This window comes from Chelonia mydas, chromosome 21, assembly GCF_015237465.2.
Source record: "Chelonia mydas isolate rCheMyd1 chromosome 21, rCheMyd1.pri.v2, whole genome shotgun sequence".
In the NCBI taxonomy this organism is placed as follows: Eukaryota; Metazoa; Chordata; order Testudines; family Cheloniidae; genus Chelonia; species Chelonia mydas.
Window position 1 is genome coordinate 5,603,687 of NC_051261.2, and position 24,585 is coordinate 5,628,271.

General features: G+C 42.8%; 1 protein-coding gene across 1 annotated transcript in view; it reads left to right on the forward strand.

Annotated features, from left to right (window-relative positions):
• The first annotated feature begins 311 nt into the window (after positions 1 to 311).
• PIGR (polymeric immunoglobulin receptor) overlaps positions 312 to 24,585 on the forward strand; it is a 47,706-nt gene continuing 23,432 nt past the window's right edge. Inside the window, exons 1-12 of the mRNA XM_043533802.1 lie at positions 312 to 1,175; positions 6,026 to 6,179; positions 7,802 to 8,182; positions 8,528 to 8,857; positions 9,036 to 9,365; positions 10,474 to 10,651; positions 10,974 to 11,096; positions 11,220 to 11,342; positions 11,466 to 11,588; positions 13,429 to 13,547; positions 14,247 to 14,435; positions 22,044 to 22,080. Of these exons, the coding sequence (XP_043389737.1) occupies positions 6,143 to 6,179; positions 7,802 to 8,182; positions 8,528 to 8,857; positions 9,036 to 9,365; positions 10,474 to 10,651; positions 10,974 to 11,096; positions 11,220 to 11,342; positions 11,466 to 11,588; positions 13,429 to 13,547; positions 14,247 to 14,435; positions 22,044 to 22,080 (1,970 nt within the window). The 5' untranslated portion in view covers positions 312 to 1,175; positions 6,026 to 6,142. The remainder of the gene's footprint in view (positions 1,176 to 6,025; positions 6,180 to 7,801; positions 8,183 to 8,527; positions 8,858 to 9,035; positions 9,366 to 10,473; positions 10,652 to 10,973; positions 11,097 to 11,219; positions 11,343 to 11,465; positions 11,589 to 13,428; positions 13,548 to 14,246; positions 14,436 to 22,043; positions 22,081 to 24,585) is intronic.

A 24,585-nucleotide genomic window follows, 5' to 3' on the forward strand; every position in this document is an offset into this window, starting at 1 on the left:
TCTTCTATTGTGCTTTTCATCAGTAGCTCTCAAAGCACTTCATAGTCTTTAATGTATTTCTCAAAGGTCCATCAATGGCTGTTAACCAGGATGCGCAGGGATGGTGTTCCTAGCCTCTGTTTGCCAGAAGCTGGGAATGAGTGACAGGGGACGGATCATTTGATGATTCCCTGTTCTGTTCATGATGAGTCATCTGGAAGAAAAGGATGCTAGACATGTTTTAAAATAGACTCAAATTGCTCAGTAAAAGGGATTGTTTCCAGGTACTTGTGTTTGTTATGCAGCATCTGTGATATCAAGAGGCAATATTCATGCTGTGCTCTCAATGTAGCAGTCACTCTACTTAGATTGTGAGCTCTTTGGGGGCAGGGACCATCTTTTTGTGCTGCGTTTGTACAGCACCTAGCACAATGGGATCCTGGTCCATGACTAGGGCTCCTAAGTGCTACCCCAATAATAATAATAATAATAATAATAATAATAATAATGGTGCACTTTAGGAGCATGGTGCACTTTAGGAAGTTAGTATGTCTCTTTCATTTGAACTGCAGATTTTTTTGGGGGGTGGCAGGGAAAAGATGCTGAAATGTTCCATTAAAAGAACTTAATGAATGAATTCACATTAGAATCTTGATTGGTAACATATCATCAGATCTAAAAGGATATTGGACTTACTTCAACTCTGTGCTCTGGAGAAAAATAGGGTGCTTTGTATTAAAAAGTTTGCTAGTTCCCCAGAAAGCAGGGGGATTCCTCTCCTTTATCCTCGCCATTTCTGATCATAACTTCTCTCTTTTTTTTTTTTTAATTTATTACCTCATTAACACTTGTGAACAAAGGAGTCGAATACATAAGGAGAAGTTTGGGGTTCCATATTCAGTGAGCTGATGGCACTTCTCGCATTCCTGTAAAGTTCTTCGATCATGTCTGATACCTTCTTCTTGGTGGCAAATCTGTGACAGCAGCCTGGAAAGGAAACTATTCCAGGGGCCTGGATGTGAGAAGAAGAAAAGCTTAATATGTAAGTTTTGGACATTTATACAAAATTGGAATAAACATCAAGATCTGAACACTAACTAACCCAGCTGCTAGGTGGGAGAGCCCTCAGGCGTCTAAATCCAGTTTGGAATGTGGCATAGGAGAAAGTCTACAGTAAAGATTCACTGTAACTTAAGGTAGGTAAAATCATTTTGCTCTTGGAGCAAAGTGTTAATCTACTGCCAATCTGTGCAGAAGAGTGTTTCCTTTGGGTAGAATGGTAGGTGCTGTCCATTGTATTCAATGCACTGTAAATTGGCACTCCACATGTCATTTTCACACATTTGGGTCTTACCAGCCATCACTAACTAACTGTAGTTATACAATATGAAATGGATATGAAACTAATGATGATACTGCAGTGATGTGTACAATATATAGAGAGATATAAATAGACAGATCATTGTAAACTCCAGTAATGGCACTGTAGTGATTTTTAATGCATTTTGCTCCATTTTGCTAAAAATTAACCTGATACTGTAAGTTCCTGTGCAAAGCATCATATAGAATTACTAAATGTCACTGGTGCTGTGCAATAAAAAGAAGAAATGGCTTATTTTAGATGGTAACATGATACCCATTTTGTCAGGAAGAATAAGTAGGGTGTCTCTCTCTACCTGTAAACTCATCCCTTTTCTTCCTCTTGTGGTAAAAGACCCTCACCCTTTCTGGACCCCAAGATTGGTGATCATCATGGCATGGGATAAAATTCATACTTTTAATTAATTAGCTGGCTATTCCTGTAGCAAGGGTTTCTGATGATGATGATGTTTTCTTAGTCACCCATTTTGCTGAGCCATACTAGTTTAAACGTGTTTATTTATAAGCCAGTTGTGAGGTGCCCACCTGCTGTGGCAATAGGCACCATATCAGAACTTTAATAAACAGACGATGCCGGTATGTGAGAGCTTCATCCACATGAACAAAATGCCAGTGGCTACTCTCATGAGATTTTGCAGCAAATCTCAACAGACCTTCAGTTGCAGTTGGGCCCAAATCAGAACTTTGCATCTGAACCTGCTGAACTTTGGGTGCCTTTGAAATCTGGATATGAATTGGGTGTCCTTGTTCTATCTCTGCTTGCAATACACTTTGTGCTAACGACCAAGTTACTCCTGCGGCGATGCTGCCAGACCGGCTTTGCAATGTTCAGCATTAGGGACCAGAGGCTAATGCCCGCTCCTGTTGAAGTCAATGTGAGTTGACACCAGCTGGACCACAATTTGGCCCACGGTGTTTTATAGATGGCTCTGGCTTACTCACGAAACAGCCTTTGGATGCTGGATGGTATCATAGATTTCAATGTCAGAAGGCACCATTATCATCAACTGCTTTGACTTCCTGCATAACGCAGGCCAAAGAACCTCACCCAGTCACATTCATTGCTATAAAAATCCGTGCACTCTTCCCCCGATCCCTCCTGGGCTACTACGAAGTTGGACTTTGAGGTTGTTGAATAACACGGCAGCTCAGATAGCCTTTCTGGCAGCCTCGTAATTTTGTTTGGATGAAAATGAGGTGGATTTTGCCTCGTCTATTGAAAGCTCCGTGGGGCTATTTACCTTTGTACTGAAGGCAGCATTGGCCCTGGGGAGAAATAGAGAGAGATATGAAATGCAATAAAGCATATTTGGTGTCCCATGAACTGCGAACAAGGGGTTAAGCGAGGATGATTCCTACTCCTACTCACAACCAATTCAGCGTATGGCCTGAAAAGAGAACACATTTCCCTAGCCCCATTGCCCAAGGTTCATTGATTTATTACAGTGTAGCAAGAGCTAAGTTCACATGACTGAGCAGGAGCGACATGCATACTGAGCAGGCACGTATTGCTGACGGCAGTATAGGAGCTGTTTGGCTTGGTGGGGACATGCGTCCAACCCTGTAGACCATGTGGCATAGAACCTGGTAACTAGTGCATCAGGCTGGCCCAGCCCCTTGCATTCTCCTTTTGACCAAGGACCCTGTTCCGCTGCTTTTGTGTGGGGTCAGACTCCCTGTAGTATGTCCCTTTCCACGTCTTGTTGCCATTAAAGGGAGGGAGTTGGATTGGGCCCTAGCCCAGCAGAGGGCAGGACTGAGCCGACACCTTCATAAGAGAAGAGAACAAGTCACAAAAATCTCATCTGGGTTTTCAAAGTTCAGTGGTGTTCAGACCCAGAGTTTTGGCTGTGTCACTTCTTTATGTGTAATACCCCTTCATCATCGCCACCACCCGTTGTGCTCTCTTTTTGAACCTGCCTAAGCATCTCAGAAAAGGAAGAGGTTAATTTTGCTGTTGTATTCTACCTGCATTTAGCTAAGTGAAGCTAACTGATAAATATTTTTAATCTGCCTGCATTCAAACAACTTGTACCCTCCCTAACTTGGTTGTTGCAGGAAATTCCATGGGCAAAGAGGCAGCAAAGTCTAATGGTTAGAGCATAGACTTGGGAGTCAGAATTCCTGGGTTCTATTCTCCATTCTGCAACAGGCTCGAGGCAAGTCACTTTACTTCTCTGTGCCTCAGTCTCCCCCTTTGTAAAGGCACACGATAATACTTAACCACTTCACTACTGTGTTCCAGTCCTGTACTGGAACATGTGGTGGAGTTCCTTTATGGCACTGATATTCGGTTGATGTTTCAAAGAGACCTGCCTAGAACACAAGCAAATACCTGCCACGAACAATAGGAAGATCCACGAGCCTTTAGAACGTTTCATGACAACTGCTTTACAGAAGTGGCTAAACAGTTTTGCAGTTGCCCAAACCCATGGTTGGTTTCAACCATGGATTTATGAACCTTTTCGTTTCCCTTTTCTTGCCTCCAGAAATGCTTTGAGGTGACCCAACTAACCTCACAACTACAAATGTTCACCTTCATTGTGCGCCTGTAGGAAGCGGTGTTTTTAACCGCACTGATTGAGCAACTCCTGAGCCAAGAATTGTAACAAAGCCTGTTGAGAACGAAACACCAACCAGTGAATTTTTAACTCGAGTGGGGAAGTAACTCCAGACACGGTCTGCCCCAAAGTGGGGAGTTGGACTCGTGAACAGTGTCTGGATTCAGAGCGAAAATTGGCAGCAAAGCTGTCCAAAAAGTTCCAACAAGAAGTGAAGGGGAGGAAGAGAGTTATTTTTTGCAGATCATAAATGAAAGACAATCTCCTATTGGTAGGGAACTTTTGGGGAATCCCGATGCACCACCTGCTGTTTTGCTGGAGTTTGCTGAGCTGATAAAAATCTTTAATTTCTTCTCTACAGCTTTGGCTGCTTGCGGACTCAGAAAGCCCAGTTAGAGCCCTTATTTAGGCAGATTTGTGCTTCCCTGAGAAACTGATCATCACTCATGCCAGGATCATACAAGTTCAACCTGTTTGCCTTTCGCTGTGCTCTCTTCCTGTCCTAAAACAGCCTCCCATCCCAAGGTGGTCTAGTGGTTACACCACTGGACTGAGACTCATGAGATCTGGGTGCTACTGCTAGCCCTGGCTCTACCACTGATCTGCTGGGTGATGCCCCCTTAGGCCTCAGTATCCCCATCTGGAAAATGGGGATAATGATACGCACCTCCTTTGTCACTCTCTGGATGAAAAGCATTATATAAGAGATAGGTATTATTATTGTTCAATATTCACCAGGCCCCATCTCTCACCTTCAGAACAATACTGAAAACTCCCTGATTCTATACTGCTATGCTGCATTTGTTCAGTGTGTGTTGTACTGTGAAAGGCAGTACCAGCTCTTACCCTCACTTTGTAAATCCTCCACCATGGGTTTAGTTCCTGGTTGGTGTAGTTCGCATACTGTCTACGTACATCACTGTACAAATAATAAAAGTTGTTTATTTTCTGAACTGAGCATGCAAGGAGACTTAGAATCTGATCTAGTGATTACAGCACTAGACTCTGTCAGGATCCCAGCTACGGGGCACAGGCCAGGGCCTGGGTTGGAGAGGACTTGAGAATGGGGTCCAAATTCAGTCTAGAGCAGTGGTTCCCAAACTAGGGGCGCCGCTTGTTCAGGGAAAGCCCCTGGGTGCCCAGCACATCCCTCGGCCCGCGCCGCTTCCCACAGCTCCCATCGGCCTGGAGTGGAGAACCGCAGCCAGTGGGAGACGCGATCGGCCGAACCTGCAGACGCGGCAGGTAAACAAACGGGCCTGGCCCGCCAGGGGCTTTCCCTGAACAAGCGGCGGCCCTAGTTTGAGAACCACTGGTCTAGAGGGTCAAGGCCAGATGCAGCAATACATATCAATTTCATGCCATTAGATCAGGTCCGAGTTGAGGTCGATGAGCTGGGTCGGAGCCATGTGAGCCTGCCGAAGCTGGGTTAGTGGAACAGAGAGAGTGTGGGGGGTCAGGTGCAGAGCAAGGGACCAGGGACTGAGGCTAGGTATCAGGAACCAGGAGCAAGGCAAGGGATCAGGAGCATTCAGTAAGGTCTGTTGCAGCTGCAAGCCAGGGAGCCTGCTAGCTACACAGACAGACTCCAGGTGTTTTCCCTAACCCTAAAATAGCGTGCCTGGGCCAATCAGAGAACACGGTAGGCTCCACCAGTCATGACTGCCATAGGTGGGATGTCTGGTGGTGCTTGAAACTGCAGGGCTTGTCGGCCGCTTTTGCCTATTTCACTGCAGGTGGCAGTGTGGACACACAGCTGTCCAGGAACTAGCAGACCCATGGAGCCTCAGAGACTGGTAGGCAGGACACTTGGGTTCTAGTCCCAGCTCTGAAACTGACTCACTGTGTGACTTTGGGCAAGTTGCTTCTCTGTGCAAAAGGCTCTGAGATCCTTGCCTGCAAGTGCAAAAGCATTGTTATCCTCAACAAATGTCCCCCATTGGGTCTGTGAAATTTCACACTGGCTCGGATTTTCAAAGCATTGTCTGAGAGTTAGATGTCTGGCTCCTGTTGAAATTTCAATGCAGTTTGGGTGCCGCACTTCCAGATGGTCCCTGGAAAACCCCAGTATCACTTTTCTCTTTTTTTCTTACGGCTGATGACAGGTAAAAGGAAAAAGTCAGTACTTCAGATTTCCACCTGAATCTGAAAGGGCATCTTGAGTTCAACATCCAGAGTCAAATTCAGATGTCTGCCTTGTGAACATTTTTTGGAGATTAAACATGGCTGTCTTCATTGTTTTATTAACTTTGCTACAAGGTGAGTAGCTGGGAGCTACATTTCTGATGCGAATCACCATAATAAAAGTGAGAGAATGCCACCCTTGTAGGGGACAAAGGTAAATCTGGCTTTAAAATGAGGGAACACGCCTCCTTACGCAGGGCAGCTGGAGTGATGTGTCCGCATTGCACAATGGATAAAAGACACACCTACCTGTCCAACAGGGGTGTTGTACGCAGTGTTGTTGTAGCTATGTCAGTCCCAGGATATTAGAAAGATAAGGTGGGTGAGATAATACTGTCACGGAGTGTGGGGGAGTCCAGGCCCTGCACCCCTCTTCCTGGGATTCACTGAGACTCTCAGCCAGCCAGTAAAACAGAAGGTTTATTGGACAACAGGAACACAGTCCAAAACAGAGCTTGTGGGTACACCCAGGACCCCTCAGTGAAGTCCTTCTGGGGGAGCAGGGAGCTTAGACCCCAGCCCTGGGGTTCCCTGTGTTCCTCCTCCCAGCCCCAAACTGAAAACTAAACCCACCCAGCAGGTTCCCTGCTCCAGCCTCCGTCCACATTCCTGGGCAGAGGTGTTACCTCCCCCTCCCCCTCCTGGCTCAGGTGACAGGCTCTCAGGTCTCCCGTCCCCAGCGCACATTCCCAGGTCAACACTCCCCCCTCCCTGCTGCTTCACATCGTCACAAATACATTTTATTGACCCAACTTCTGTTGATGAGAGACACAAGCTTTTGAGCTACACAGAGCTCTGGAGAAGAGGTTGGTCCAATAAAAGATATTACCTCACCCACTTTGTCCCTCTAACAGGGGTGTTGTGAAAATTAGTTAATTGTAAAGTGCTCTCAGGATTAAATGCCTGATTCTCCACTGCCCTGCACCTTGTGCAGCCATTAATATCAGTGCAAAGTGAGTGCAGAGAGGTATGAAAAGCTTTCAGATCAGAAGGAGAGTGTTTCGCACCCACGTTACACCGGTGTAAATGATTACACAAGGTATGGGGAAACGGAAGAGCAAGCCCTGTATCTCCATTTGAGGCCTGATCAAAAGCCCAAAAGCCAATGGAAAGATACATTTGCAAAGTAGGTGTAAAATGTTACTACTGCCACGAATGGATATTCAGATTTGGAAGCATTTTATACAGATGTCAACGACAGCACAGGCTGCAAGGCAGCGGGACACCAGGCCGTGTACGTACTAACTATGTTTGATTATTTTGGGATTTGCTTGTCACTAAATACAGCCCACAATCTGTATGGCCAAAATACTGCATGCATCACTCGGCTTTTAACTCAGGCAAAATTCCTGTTGGCATTAATAGGAGTTTTACCTGGCTAGAGACTGTGCAATATTTGAGTTGGAGCTCAAGAGTTTTTTGCTATGTGCTGATACACAATGCAAACAAGGGGTTTTATCCAATCTTTTATCCTCTAAAGCATAGGATAACAAACGGGAGATTTGAGAGACCTGTACCTGATCTACAGTAACATACATTATCCAGAATAACTATTACACTTTCTTGGGCCAGATCTTCAGCTGGTGAAAATCAGTAAGACTCCACTGACTTTTGTGCTGTCTTACACCAGCTGAGGCTCTGGCCCTCTAGTTGGCTAATGCATGTTCTACATTTTTCTTTTTAAAAAAAAAAAACAGTTTCAAGTGCCTTATATGGACCAAGGCTTTTGACAGGTGAGGTTGGAGGATCCGTCACTGTCGAATGCTTCTATCCACCCACTAAAGCCAACAGACATGACAGAAAATATTGGTGTAAAATGTCAGGAGCCAGAAGAGTTTGCAACACCATCATTTCTACCAGCTATTTCATCTCTAAAGACTACAAAGACAGAGCCTCCATCACCGACTTCCCTACGAACGGCACGTTCACCGTACAAATGACACAGCTGCAGCTGAATGACGCTGGGGCTTACAGATGTGGCATCGGCAGCAACAACAAAGCCTTATTCGTCAGCATGAATCTAACAGTTTTGGAAGGTACAGTAGCCGGGGATCTTCACAACAGGCTGATTGCAAAAGGTACAGACCCAAATCTCTCTTCTGAGTCGGCAACACCAGACTTGAAATATTCTGGTGCCACATTTACAGAGTCGTTTGGAACCACTGTCCTAAGTGTTGACTCATGAGCATTTCAACCTAAGACAGTGGTTGTTGCACCAACTTTGACTTCTTATTCATACCTCCCCATCCCCTTGCTAAGAGCCTGTTATTTACCTGTAGGAGTAGAACTTTTCTTTTTTTTCTACAAAGCACTCAGATTTTACTGAAACAGCTGTTAAGAAATTTAAAATGAAGAAAAAGGGAAATTGTTCCACGTGAAATAGGAGTTGCATTAAGATGTTTTGGTATGTTCTCTTCAAACAGGTCCCAATGTACCTAAATCACGAGAGCTTGTGCTTGGGGAGCTCAGAGGGTCAGTGTCAATACAATGCCAACCTGAAAACGTCAAAGGCGGAAGAAAGAAATTCTGGTGCAAACTGGGGAAAACTGGCTGTTCTGTCATAGCGGACTCTGATGGTTATGTGGCCAGGAATTACGAGGGAAGGATCTCTATTACCCCTGAAGAAAGCTCTGGTTCTTTCAAAATCTTGATAAACAGACTAAAAAAAGAGGACTCTGGACTGTATAAGTGTGGGACGGCCATGGTTGATGACTCTGAAAATGCAAAAACCATAGATCTACAAGTGACTGAAGGTAAGTCTAGAAAGAAAGAAAGACCAATTAATTTTCAGAAGGTGCTGTAGATAGAGATTTGCTAACAGTGCTGTATTTGCATTCATGGTCCCAAAAACCAACCTGTGTTTGCTGGGAATTCAGAGCGGTACCAGTTAACGAGTCTGTAAGGCTAACTCAGTATATTCGCAACCTGTAGAGTCAACCGCTCCCAGGGAACCCAGGCTCTTGATTGGACCTGAAGGAGGCTTCGTGTCTGCCAAGTGCCACTACGATCCGCAACAGAATTATGAAATGAAATACTGGTGCCGCTGGAAGGAAGCTGGGTGCTCCCTTGTGGCAGATACCAGTGGATTTGTACAGGATGCATTTGAAGGAAGAATTCGGATCGTCAGTGATAATCAGGAAAATGGGACTTTCACCGTAGTGATGAGCCATCTGGAAGAAAAGGATGCAGGATGGTACTGGTGTGGGGCGAAAGATGGAGACACAGAGCAAACATCCTCCATGAAGTTACACGTTCAAAAGGGTATGTGGTTTGAGGGGCTTTGCCCATTGGGATTAATACCTCTTTCTTTCGCTCTCTTTTATTCCGGTCACTCATAGCCCATGTGTCCCTCCCAGTCACAGGTGATAAGAAAAGTCATCCCACTGATTAATAAGCTTTGCTCTGCTGAATTCTTATCCTGTTGCTGATCAAAGAATAGCAGCCTAATGATAAACAATTAATGGACCGAAATGGAGATGTTTGGTAAAGTCAAGACTAAGGGGGAGATTTTCAAATGCACAGATTGGAGTTTGGTGCCCAATTCTCACTGGCTTTCAATGGAAGTTGGATATTTATCTATATTTTATGCCTTTGAAAAGCTCTCCCTAATGAGAAATCATGTGAATTATTGTTGTTATTATTTACTTCTTATATTATTGTAGTGCCCAGTCAGGATGAGGGTTCCAGTGTGCTAAGTGCCAGTCAGACAGAGACAGACACAGCTCTTGCCTTGAACGTCACCTGACAAACTTATTTCTCAACATCCGTTTTTTAATAATTCCCCTATTGGGTCAATGAGTTAGTTTTTTTCACCTCCACACCCCCAATTTAAGGCACAAATAACACAAGTTGTGTCAGAAAAATACTTTTTAGTCTTTAGACCTTCAATATAGAAAAAGATACAGATGTTTCCCAGCATTTGGATATTGGACCCTACAGTTAAAAAAAAAAAAAACAACCAAAACAACCAATAACTGAGGTCACTACTTCAGGAATAGAGATGCTGTATCCATTTTACATTTCTCCGTAACAGATGGTGTCTTTATGCAGTCTCCAGGGTTTACAAGGTAGAAATAGTGACCTTTAGCAAAAGTGTCTGACTTGCCAAAACTGATCATGAATTTCATAAATACTTATATGTAATATTCTGTATGGCCAACGGCCACAGCGAAAGAGACGTGGTCCCTTTTGTGCTGCCTGTTTGTCCATGACACAGATTGCAAGGTGAAATGAAAGGTGGGGGGAGGAGAAAGTTACTAAGAAGGCTGCGCTGTGCATTTCACAGGTAAAAATTGTCAGACGTGCAAAGGGTAAATATTCAAGCCCTGAAATTATTCATTTTCTTTGTTACAATCATTCTCTTCACTAGCGCCAGTACCATCTGCATCTGTGAGCCCAATATCAGCAACGTCTGCTCTCCACAGCATCCCCAGTCATGTAAATGTCATAAATCAGACATATCCCATGAGCAGAGTCACGGAGGGAATACTGGAAAAAACCACCCCTGAAGAGAGATTTGTAACCTTTAGCAATGCAGTCTATGACAGGTAAGTTACTGAACGTGTTTCTTACCCCAGTCACCATTGACAATGTCAACTTATACCAAGTTATACCAACTTACACCAAGTATCAGGTTTCAGAGTAGCAGCCGTGTTAGTCTGTATCCGCAAAAAGAACAGGAGTACTTGTGGCACCTTAGAGACTAACCAATTTATTTGAGCATAAGCTTTCGTGGGCTACAGCCCACTTCATCAGATGCACTTCACCCGATGAAGTGGGCTGTAGCCCACGAAAGCTTTTTGCAAGTCTATTCAGATTCTTTGGATTGACTTCATTTAAAATACTTTTGTCCACATCTGCTCTCCACAGCATCCCCAGTCATGTAAATGTCATAAATCAGACATATCCCGTGAGCAGTGTCACGGAGGGAATATTGGAAAAAACAACCCCTGAAGACAGATTTGTAACCTTGAGCAATGCAGTCTATGAGAGGTAAGTGAATGAAAGTGTTTCTTACCCCAATCACCATTGATAATGTCAACTTACACCAAGTCTATTCAGATTCTTTGGATTCACTTCATTTAAAATACTTTTGTCCACATCTGCTCTCCACAGGATCCCCAGTCATGTAAATGTCATAAATCAGACATATCCCGTGAGCAGTGTCACGGAGGGAATATTGGAAAAAACAACCCCTGAAGACAGATTTGTAACCTTGAGCAATGCAGTCTATGAGAGGTAAGTGAATGAAAGTGTTTCTTACCCCAATCACCATTGATAATGTCAACTTACACCAAGTCTATTCAGATTCTTTGGATTCACTTCATTTAAAATACTTTTGTCTACATCTGCTCTCCACAGGATCCCCAGTCATGTAAATGTCATAAATCAGACATATCCCGTGAGCAGTGTCACGGAGGGAATATTGGAAAAAACAACCCCTGAAGGCAGATTTGTAACCTTGAGCAATGCAGTCTATGACAGGTAAGTTAATGAAAGTGTTCTTGCCCCAATCACCATTAATAATGTCAACTTACACCAAGTCTATTCAGATTCTTTGGATTCACTTCATTTAAAATACTTTATATGCAGAAAATAGAAAAATATTTGATCCTGCAGCAATTCCACCTTGTGCTCTTATCCCATCAGATCTAAGCAAGGCTGGACTGGAAAATAAAGGACTAATAAGGGATATGATAAAAGTCTGTAAAATAACAAATGGTCAGAGGAGGGAGATGGGGAGCTTCTATTCTCCCTGTCTCAGAACACAAGAACCAGGGGACCTTCAATGAAACTAAAAGGTGGCAAATTCAAAATTGATTAAAGGAAATACATATTGTGTGAAAAAGTAATCAGACTGTGGCGCGTCTCACCACAGGATGTTCTTAAGGCCAAATAAGTTAACAAGATGCAAAAAAGGGGATTGGACATTTATACAGATAATATAATATAATTAATGCGAACCAATTTTAAAAGGGAGATAAAACCTCATACCTCAGGGCCTCAGCCAATCTCTAGAATGGATTAAGAGGAAACCTAATATGGGGGGCAGATTATCGCATGTCCTCCTACTGCAAGGTTCTTGCATCTTCCTCTGAAACATCTGCAGAGGACCAGAGACAGGACAGTGGATTGGATGGACCACAGGTCAGATCCAGCCTGGCCGTTCTTATGTTCCTATGGTTCCTACTGGGAGAGGAAATCTACAGGGAACTTCAGTGATGCAGATGATGCAGTAGGTGCCACGCCTCCCTTTGAGTCAGCCGCCCATCAATAACCCACGGGGGTGCTGCGGGCGGCCGTGCTGCGATGGGCACTGGCTTTGGAGGCGGCGCCACCGCGGTCAGCAATGATTCCGTGCCACTTTTCTCCAGTTGCTCGGCCCAGTGCCCAGGCTAAGTGTCTGCTTCCTTACGCCCTCCCACTAATTTTGACTGGGTGCAAACATTTTTCTTCACTTCCTGTCCTAAACTGTTTATCTAATGTTGCTGTGAGCAGCTGTTACATTTCAGTGATGGGTGGACTGATTTCCCTCCTGTCGTTTGTCTGCCCGCTTGTAAGGAGCTTTGGGGATTCGCCAGGGAGAAAATATATGGCAGCGTTACAGACGCAGTACCCAAAAGGACTGAGGCAAGACCACATTGTATAATAAATCCCATAAAATGTAACACAGATGGAGCCTCTTACCCCAGCGCCTGCTTCCCCTACAGCTGAATACACGCAGCATCCTCCTCCAAAAGAACACTTTCCATTCCCATACCCCCTGTGTGATTGAGGGGAGTCCATTACAATATGTAGGCAAGGTATTATTCTGATGTACTCAAGTCCCAGATTTCTATTTAGTGGCAAACATAATTTACTCGGTGGATATGGAGCGCTTGAGATTTCCAGTCTGACTGTACCTCTGTAGAGTTTGCACAGAGACAGTATTCAGAAGCACTCTGATACCATGGTGATGGGAACGGTGTAAGAACCTGGACAAGGAGAGCCTGGGAACTTGTGAAACAGGAGCAGCTAGATTTCATTCTGAAGTGGGTAATTCAGCCAGCACTGTAAATTCCACTGAGTGGGGCACAGTCATAAGTAGCTACAGATAGGACTTGCTCAGAATCAAACTCCAGATCTAATGGCTTATTCACCACTTGACCTTGTGGACTGCTCTCCTTTGATTCAGGTTGAGTGTTTGCCACTTCTTTTATTCCACGTTTCAGCCTGCAGCAAGCAGCTCTGCTACATGCAAACCCAGCCAGTGTTAGGGCACCTGGTTACTGTGCACGCTCCCTGTCACTAAATCCCATGTAATCCTGATGCTTTATCGTTCCAGCTCATCAACACGTGAACTGCAACTGCTTCCAGTTGTGGTACCAGCCCTCATTGTGCTGCTGCTTCTTTTTGCTATTATTATTCTTATATTTATTAAAGTCAAGCTTCAAAAGAAGAAGGGTAAGTCAGAGCAGCAACCCCCCGCTGATGTTTTGTGTGTTGTGTTTAGCCATGTGCCTTGGCTTTCTGTGCACAACACGTCTAAATCTCTCAAAACTGCCTTCTGCAGAAACAGGCATTTTGTATTGAGCTCAATGCAGCCTGTCACAGCAGACACACACAGTGAACTCGCCCCAGGAGACTTCACTTTTGTTCTTTCTTGCTTTTAATCTAAATTAAAGATCATTCAAACTGAAAGTAAAGCCTGCTCTTCGTGCAGGGAACAAACATAACAGGTTTTTTGTTCCATTGTCATTTGGAAAATTTGGAGTATAAAGGGCTCGATCCTTCGCTTATAGGAGTCAGTGACAAAAGCTCCCATTGTCTTTAATGGTGCAGGATAAGGGACACACTGCTTGCTCTTTGATACAAACCCATCACACAGCAGCTCCTTTCCAAATGGTAGAAAGATTTACCAGAATAATCATTTACCTGCAGATGTTCTGTGTTGGTGTCCTTCACCATGACATGAAAATGCTGCTAAATCTCACTGAAGAATATATTGTCTTAGAGATGAATTTAGAAATTGAAAGCAAACTTTAATGAACGCAGTGTCTGGCAGCTATATCTTATTCAGTCACTGGGAACACAACAAGAAGAAACTATAGGTCTGAACATATGCCTGTTGAAGTCAACGGGCATCTTTGTATCTCTTTTTAGAAATGAAGAGAAGTTCTGTGAGAAACCTTGAAGCAACAGAAACCTTGAGTGATATAAAGTATTTAGAAGAGCAAATGATGGAGGAAAACATGGATCCAGCAAAGCGATGTGAACCTAAACTGGGCCATGACAAAGGTAGACATATTCTGGATTCTGTGCTACAAATATCATCTCACTGGTTAGAGGACAGTTAAAAACAAAGTGAAAGTCTGTGCAAAAAGCACTGTCAGTGAGAGCCAGGGAGAATTGGTTAAAAAAAAAAAATAAAAAAAAAAATGCAGAAACCTTTTCACATACACACACTCATGTGCACACGTACATAAACACAAGATCACAAACCCACCCACAAAACTTTTCAGGAAATTTTGTATTGAAATTTCAGGTTTTTTACAAATGTTGACCACTCCATAAGTGAATTGAAGAAAAACCTAAACAAACTTTTTCTTGCAAAAGTTTTCACTGAAATATCAAAAACGTAAAATTTTGTGACCATCTTGAGTATCTTGGAATTTAGTCTACTTTTTGCCTGATCTCACTTCTGATTATTGATATATTTTAATTTATCCCCATGTTTACTGGTTAGGTGGAGATTTTTTTTAAGGACTCTATGGGCACTCAAATCCCATTAATTTCAGTGGGAGCTAAATGAACTCACTTGAACTCTTTTCCCCAACCTTAGTATCTGTCTAGCTATTTTAGGATTTTCTATAGCACGGTGTATGCGGTGTTCTATACTAAATTGTGGGCTTTTACCCCAGTTTATAGACAAGAAATATATCTACGGGTAAAATTTTCCTGGAAGAATAGGAGTAATGTGAGTTCCATGATGAGGGTTTGCCGGATTAGACCTTAATTGAATATCCTATATTTGTACCCATACAGAATAGTCAGTAGATGTCTGCATACAGCCGATAGAGTGCTGGTGAAGGAATGTAATTTTGTATCCTGAATAGAACAAAAAAGACTCCCTCATTTGCCCAATTATGTGGCTTTAAGCCATTGACTTTTGCAGGCTTTGGATCAGGCTGCTTGTTAAGATTATAAATGTATTGTTGGATTGCTTACTCAAAGCCAGCGAGTTCTCTCTTTTCCTGTTTGCAGTCATTTAAAAATATCTGATTGCTTATAACCTATCACAGGGCTATACAGAAACCTTTTTTGTTCGTTATGTTGCAATCATTCCAACTCTTCTGTTCCGTGTGCGCAGAACATTCTTCACGAATGCTGAAAGAGCCAGATGGCCCAGATGAAATCTAAGTTTGTCTAACAAGGTAACAAACAGTGGGGTTTTCTCAGAATATTCGTGGTCTTAGGTCAGGAATTCCTGTAAGAAGCAACTGGGACATCTGAAAAACCTTCAGGGATCCCCCTTTTGTTGCATTTGATATCAGTAAAATTTACTCTTCTCCATTGAGGAATGGTCAAAACAGAAAGAAAGTTATAGGGATTTGATGACATTTTGTGAAAATATATAGGGCCTGATTCCATGCTAGTGTAAATGGGTGAAACACCAAAAGAGTTGTACCATTTATACCAGCAGAGAATTTGGCCCAGAGAGTGCAAAATTTCATTAGACTAACCCAATCATAGACTTCAGGTAAACCATTGAGGCCTGCTCATGGCTAACGAAGCCAATAGCAAAACTTCCAGTGACTTCAATAGAAGTAGGTAGCCGATCTATTGATGTATGCAGAGATTTCCAAAGCTGTTTAGGGAATCTGGATACATAATTGCTCTTACTTTCAGTAGGAATTAGCCATCCAAATCCTTTGAAAATGGCTTTGGAAAATGTCAGTCATAATGTCGGAGATCTAGAAAATACTGCAGATGGTAACATAAACCTGAACAAAAATTTACAGATTGCAATAGTTTGTGGGGCCTTATTTTAGAATGATATAGTATTTTTTACAAGGGATTTTTATTCAACCTAATGTTTGAGGTTTCTAATATATGAGAGAGAGAATTTATTTGCTTAAAATCTAGGGCTTGGGGGTGGGGGAAGCAATCAGCTGCAAAAGCAATGACGACATTTTACAGTTTGAGAGTCCAAAAAAGTAAGAAGAGAGGCCAAGAGTTTCAAAAGTTCTCATTGATTTTGGGTGCCCTCCTTGAAACAACTTAAAAGGGCCTGATTTTTAGAGGGTGGGTGCTTAGCACTTTCTGAAAAATCAGGCCCCGTTAATCGTGATAATACCCAGCTCTTATACAAGTGCTTTTTAAAGGTATCTCAGATTGGGCACCCATAGATAGACGCACCCAAAATCTTTTTTGAAAATATTAGCTGGAGACAATAGCAGCTAATATTTTTTCCTCTGTTTTTGCAGGGATCCAATGGGAAATGTTGTTCTCCCGATTACAGCTGCCAACAACACACAGTGAAGTACCAGTTGCTGAAGTCTCAAGGGAAATAGGGCAGGATTCCCTGCCTTGCAAATCCGGGTGTTCACAAACTCAGTAGCTGACTTACAAGATAGACATCGCTATAAATTGCAGATCGCACAGCTGAACTCTTAGCTTGTTCCCATCCTCAACAGGGTGCATTTCATTTAACTGCACGTTATATGAAGTGCAGAAGAACTACAGACTGCACATTTAGTTGAACTGTTTGCTAAACAGAGAATAAATTGTCTGTTTTACAGCCACAGTATTTATGTAACTGTTATTGAGCAAAATGTCTCTTATATGTATACTACAGGCAAAACCTTAATGACTGAAAGCTCTATGTAGGGACTGCAAGGGGAACATGGACTCATCCATGTGGCACATTAGCCATAATTAATGCGTACAGGTAGCAAGCCTGAATGAATGACAGACTGAAACGCTGTTTATTTATCTTGGAGATGGGCAAAAATCGAGGAGTGCTTTTGGCTTCTGAAAATCCTCACCTGTCAGGTTTTGTTTTGCAAAACCAAAACCAGAGGCGGTTCAGATCTGAGACTCGTTATATCTAAGCCGCTCAAGTGCAGGGGATCTGGATAACTGGCCCTGATTTTAATCCATCTCTGCCTCAGAGCTACCCATTATCAAACCATTTTAGCCTGACTTTAGCTCAGACCCAAATAATGTCCTTGGTTCTAATGTTATACACCATACTTGGGACTGAGAAGTAAGAGCTAAGGTTTGTTGTCTGAGAAACCAGAATGTATTGGAAGCCTGTAGCTTGGCAAAAAGACACTTCCTTGTCAGTTAAAGCCATGTAAATATGCTCATGTAATTCCAGCTCATTTAGTTACCAGGCCAGTTTCTAGGTTGGTTTTCCAGCAACAATCCTTTCATACCCCCCGCTGTGTGCATCGCATTCATTATGCACACTCTTCAAATGCCAAACTGGTACCAGTTACAAATTATTCAGTCACAGATGCTCTTAAAAACTCTATTCCTCAGTGCAAACAACAAGAAGGAAAGACAACACAGGGCAGCGGCATGTAGAAATTCAAAAAAAGAGATTGATTGGACATGGCTAATGGAAGGTGCTAATGAGGGCAGATGTAAACAAGTAAACTGTGGCCAAGTAGCTGCAACATTAATAATTTTTGCCCGAAGACAGAACAGAATAAACCTAAAGGCAACCTCTGTCCTGGCAACAGTGACTTGGGGATGGGATGGCAGCTGTGAATGGTCACTAATCTGGTCCTGTTTTGATACTCAAATCCTGAACATTTTACCTTTCTATGCCTGGGGCTGGATAGCAGCTAATCCTGTGTAAGCTATTGCATAGGCCATATAGAACCACTTAACAAGAGATTGACTGTTCCTTGCAGATGCAGCCCTATTGCATGGAAGGTGGGTGGATGCCCCATCCACAGTAAAAGACATTTCATCCTTTCCCTTCCTCTGTGGGGTTGGGAGACCTAACACACCCTGCAAAACTCTTGACTCTAACAGTGGACCCTAATGTCTGCTGCCAGGACAAAAATGCCTGAAGCTAAGATCCTACGACAACAAATTATAAGTGGAGAACAAAAGCAATCTGCTCCCCAACTGTCACCAAAGTGGTCTGCAGCATTTACAGCTGCCATCCCTGGTTAGGTCTTCACTCAGAGCCCAGGGAGCAAAGTATTCCAGTGTCTTTTGCCCTCCGTTAATACCTCCGGATCCTTTCACAGCCACAGGGAATTAATATAGTCATTGATTTTTTGGGGGGCCAGAAAGGACCATAGTGACTGCCCCATCTGACCTCCTGCATAACAAAGGCCAGAGAATCCCATTCAGTGATTCCTGCTTCAAGCCTGTAACAACCAGGCTGAGCTATATTGTTATCTTAAAGAGCCCCAAATTTTCAAATAGCATTGAAAGGAATTTCTCCCCCTCTTGTCATCAAGATGCAACCACAGCAAATTCTTACGTAAAAGACAAAACCACCTAAAAATCAGTTATTTTAGTGGAAACATGGATAGGCCTTTAACTGTCACAAAGAACATGACAAACGGATTACGATGTTTTGAAAGATTAGAAATTCTTCCCTACACGTGGTGCCCTCCAGCTCATAGCTGAGACACATTGGTAGGACAGCATGGATATAATCTACATTACTAAGGTGAGTCTGTTTTGGGCTACCTATAAATTATAGAATCGTAGGACTGGAAGGGACCTCGAGAGGTCACCTAGTCCAGTCTTCTGAATGGGCAAATGCTCTTAAGCTTGGCACTTTGCAGGAGGGTTTATCCACAGTTTGTGCCTCTTGTGGATAGCTCCTTGGAAACCTGAAATTTCCTTACGCTTTATGGATAAAAATAAGAAGCCAGTTGTTTATGTCTCTCGTACATTAACGTTTACACCATAGGAAAGCTTGGCCTGCAAAACTGAAACTAAAGTGGCACTGTAGACCACAGCCTGTAAAAATCTTGCAGTCTAGTTCATGGCCACAGAGAAAATAATGAGCCCAGATTTTGGTAAGACTGAAACCAAACAAGATGGCCTAGATGTTGTTTAAAAATTAAACAGCACTCCCATTGTGTGGTGACAATTCCTCTGCTACAGCTGGGCAACTTTCTGCTTATAGCTTTCTAGAAATGAACAGTGAAAGTTTAGGGTCACATTTCACCTTAAATGAAATCATGGTTGAAGAAACAAGTAGTCCATGCCTAGAGCAAATTAATGATTGATCCCTCACAAAGGGATATTTTATCATTTTAGTTTGCCATGTGGTTGGGTTTCCAATAGCACCTTACTTAACAACAGATCTTTGCTTAATCCCTCCCTCTCCTGGAGGAGCAGTAGCGACTCCATAGTTAAGATGGCAGGAGAGTTTTTGTTTATTTCTTTTCATTTGTTAAGCGCTCACAAGGTGCTCAGCACTGTGTACAATGCAAGCAAGGACAGTCTGTGCCTCCCTACATGGTACGGCCCCGTCAGGGCAATATGGGTGGGTAGCCTTGCACCCCTGCAGAGCCTTGCTGATTTGGAAGGGCCATCTACACGGGTCTCCTTGGAACAGACTGAAAGACATTGTTTTCTGAAGAGTTGAAAAACTTGATCCGGAGCAAATTTAGATCTAAATTTTCTCAGCACCGAGCAGTGGGGCAATAACGTACTGGAAATGACCAAATGGGACTAAGCAGTATGAGCTCCATCAAGTGCACTTCATACAAACTGCAAGTAACTTGATTCATGAAAAAAAATTACCTGCTGGCACAGGTTAATTTCCCCCTTCTCTTCTTTCCTCTCTCTCCTCTATTTCCATCTCATCTTGTGGTTCTTTGAGGCTGCTCTGTCACCAGGTCCACTCATTGCTGAATGACAGCACCAGGACACCAGAGTCATGAAGATCTCAGCTCTGTGCTCTTCCACACAGCACACGAGGGCTGAGGTGTGAGGGTGCAAGATATTTTGATGCAAAGCGGGAAATGTATGTGACTGAACAGCTAGCAACGCATCGCTTCAGGACTATCCCCAGATGGGCCTGTATTGTGCAGATGTGTGATACTGCAAATACCAAGGTCCATCAGGAGGAGGGGACTGGCTGCTTCGCTAGAATTGGCATAAAAGAGCACGCATCGTTGATCTGATCCAGCTCCCATAGAGGTCTCTGGGACTCTCTGCACCTAGGATTTTGATTGAGCCTTTTAAGACCTCATCTTTAGAACAGGGAATCTCAGACTTTTTCATAGCGTGGCCCGCTATGGAGAGACTGATCCATGGAAACATCCTATCCCATTCATGATGAGGAATCCTCTTGCCTTCCCATGGCTAATCAATTAACAGGCCCCTGGGAACTTCAGCAGTTGCTTACATGCAACTGTAACATTAGGAAAGTACTTAAGTACTTTTTAAAAAGGCTCCAAAGGGGATCCTGGCAACTGTAGACTGGTAAGCCTAATTTCTGTACCAGGCAAATTGGTTGAAACTATAGTGAAGGACAGAATTTTCAGACACAGATGAACACAATTTGCTGGGAAAGAGTCAACATGGCTTTTGTAAAGGGAAATCATGTCTCACCAATCTGTTAGAACTCCGAGGGGAACAATAAATATGTGGACAAGGGGGATCCATTTGAAATAGTGTACTTGGACTTTCAGAAAGCCTTTGACAAGGTCCCTCACCAAAAAGTCTCTTAAGAAAAGTAAGCACTCATGGGGTAAGAGGGAAGATCCTTTCATGGATCAGTAAAGGGTTAAAAGACAGAACACAGGGTAGTAATAAATGGCCAATTTTCAGAATGGAGAGAAGTAAATAGCAATGTTCCCCAGTGACCTCTCTGGGTTTAAGGTCACTGGTTAGATCTTGGAAAGTTCAGATGCTCAGGTTTTGAATATGGAAGGGGGATGGAAATATAGCTATTAGCCAAGATGGCTATTAGCCAAGATGGTCAGGGATGCAACCCCATGCTGGGAGTATCCCTAGCTTCTGATTGCCAGAAGCTGGGACTTGGGTGATAAGGAATGGATCACTTGATGATTACGTGTTCTGTTCATTCCCTCTGAAGCACAAGGCATTGGCCACTGTCAGAACACAAGATACCAGGTTAGATGGTCCATTCATCTGATCAGCTATGGCCATTCTTATGTTCTTAATGTGTTTTTAGGATTATTTTAATCCAGTTTAGTAGCCTGAAATGAGGAAGAGGAACCACACACACCATGTGGTCAGCCAACTCTCTGCAGACCACCAGCATGTGCTCCATGGGCCCCCATTTGGGAACTCCAGTGGCAGATGAAAGAAGGCAAGCCATTTTCCTGCAGCTGGTCCAGAGAAGCCTGCATGGTGGAAACCTATGGGGGAAAGAAGACGGCTGGACATTGTTGTGTGGGTGGCCCAGTTAAGTCCACACTTTGGGAGCCTATCCAGCAAGCAGCCAGCAAGAGGGTGGGCCTAGGAATTTCCTTTAAGTCTGGCTCAAAAACCGCCCCAAGATTCCTTCCCTGATCATGGGTGTCAAGAGAGGGCTGGTCACAAACATGCATTCTCCCACACCCAGAGTAATCACGTAGTCCAATAATAACTGCACTACCACCATAGTACTATTGCACCATTTAATCAAAAAGTAAACGACAATGTAAATAAACAAACAACACGTCAGCAAAACTAAAATGAGGCTTGAACAAATGGTCACATGGGATATTCCTACCTGCCTGCATTTTTGGAGGATATTTCTTTAAGAAGGCTCAACAGGTAGAAGTTCAGGGCTAGAGTTGAGAGGAGTATTTAAATCACTTTCAATTCTTACAGAATTCAGTGTCCTGTTGACTGCACAGAGGGAGGCAGGACATACACATACACACACACACACACACACACAGGATCCTCAGAGGTCCGGTTTCTGAGATGGAAGCAGAGTTAAAGTGACCAGACTAACAGAGAAAAGAAGTCACCCAAATAGTCTGCAGAACCAACAGTGAGTGTGAGTAATGTTTATTATTTATCTCCCTAAAATATGAAATCCCTTGTAAGCTACCTGTGGGGAGTGGAGAAGCAGAATAATTTATAGCATGATTTCCAGTCTGAATAAATTCAGGGAGCCTTATTCATATATAAACCTAGATAGACAGACAGACACACTGGGTATTTCAATGGGTTTTTTGGGGTTTTTTTTGTTTGTTTTACAGAAGTCAGGACTGCAGGATTGGCCCCAAGATTTTTATAGTTTCTTGTCTGCAGGGAAATGTACAAAATACTTCTTTATTTAAAAAGTGCTACTGTATTCTACAGTAATAATCTAACACACTGCAGATCATTATCAGATTATTAAAGCATTTTGGATCATTAGTGTCGAAAGTTGTAGTAGATTTGTATAAGGGCCAAGATTTTAAAGCCAACTAGGGCATTTAGTTACACAGCTCCTGCTAATTACAGTGGGAGTTGTGTAGCTAATTCCCTTGGTGGGCTCTAAAAATCAATCATGTTTGCACAATAGACAGAGATGGGACACGGTGGAAACAGTCAATGAATGGGTTATACTTTATTATCCCTAAGTCATGAAAATAGAAAGTTTATTGCACTCTCTCCCATCATCTATCCCATTTATACCACAGCAGAGAAGGGCCTTTTCTCCACAACAACATTTTTACTCTGCCCAGCAAATATGCTCATAAAATTATGAGTCTGTTATCATTTAGAATATGGAGAAACAATGAACATCTACCTTTCTTTAACCCTAAAATATATGCACTGGTGCAATATCTACTTCTGTCAAACCTTTATAGTGTGCAATCAGTTGCAACACAGCAAGTATTTTTGGATTAAAAGAACTTCTTGCGGGACATTTTAATGGCATTCAGCTGTCATTCTATTTCCTTTGCAAGTAAAGCGGCTCAAATACAACAAACAGAAAACGAGAGACATGTGAACCGTAAGAATCCCAAATATCTGAGACCTGGCAAAAATGGCATATTGTAGTGTGACACATTTTAGGTTAAACATGAGACCAGATAATCTGCGAGCCTGCCCTCCTGGTACTGTGAATTTCAGTCTTTGTCTGATGTTAGTCACTTATATTCTGTGGTGAAAATCTTCAGAGTGTAATTCCTAAAACATGCTATGATGATTATACATGTTACAAAGATTCTAAATATTAGGATGTGTATTTTAGCACATAAGTGAGTAGATACAAAGGTCCCGGATGCTATAGAAAACCCTAAGACAGGCAAATAGTCGATTTTATCATAAATCCTGGGACACTTTCTGTTCAGCACATCACAATTTCATTATGATTATTTATTTTCTACTCATTCAACACCATGAAGGGACATTGATTCAGAACCTGAAGTATTTCCTTGTTTCCAAGGATGACTGATTACTCAGGATGGCAATGATGAATTGCTTACTCAGAGAGCCACAAAATGCATTAGAAATTTTCTGTCCCTGTGGACTTGCTGCATTTCCTTCTCCAGCCAGTAAAAGTTCATCATTCTCAATGCATATGGTGGTGGTCCCACTGAAATATCCAATATGCTGCTACATTAATATCTGAATATTGCCAATGCAGCCTATTGGCTGAATTCTCAACCTAAGAATGTAACATTGCATGGGATGTGGTCTAGTAATTATAATCCAGAATTGGGAGTCAAGCTTCTTGGGTGATCTACCAGTGGCTTCCAATGTGACCATGAGAAAGTTACTACCACTTTGTGCTTCATCTGTAAAATGGCTGTAATATTTACCTTCAGAGGGGTGCTGATATTCTTCATGTGTGCATAAGAAACCTGTTGAGATCCTCCGAAGAAAAGGCACTACCAAATACAGAAGTGCTAGATGGTAGTCACATTGTAAAAGGAGACACAATGAAATGCAGCTGTTGCTTTATCGGGTTCTCATTGTCTTGTTTCTGCTTACAGCTTTACCTTCTCACCATCAGCAAACTTACCTTCCTACCCTGTTCATGTCACTGATTCTCCTGACCCTGAGGTCCCTTCTTTAGTCATTTTTTTCATGATCCCTTTTGTGAAGTGGCTCTGCTGGAATACGCTAATTCTTAGTAAATTCAAGGGAACCACTAAATCTTATAGTTGTTACTAAGGCAAAATCCCATTGACGTCAATTAATATTTTACCTAAGTGAACTCTGCTAAGGTGTGACTAAGGCATTCAGCATTTGGTTCTGGGTTTTTAGCCCCTATTCTCCTGTAGGGAGGACAAATGTGAGTCTTAGATAGTCAGTTATTTGTTATAAATCCATTGTAAGAGCAAAATTTTGTTTGCTAAATATAAAATTAAACTTGTGGTGAAGTCAAAGCCTCTCTCGGAGGCTGATTTGAGTCAAGAATGTTCCCTTATCGCACTTCAATCTTCTTTTTCGTTTGCCTGAAAACAGATCAGTTGTCTCCACTGAATTTGGCTACTCACCCAAGTAAAATCTACTTGTGCTTGTAAAGATTTGCAGGGTCAGACCCTTGGCTTGGGTT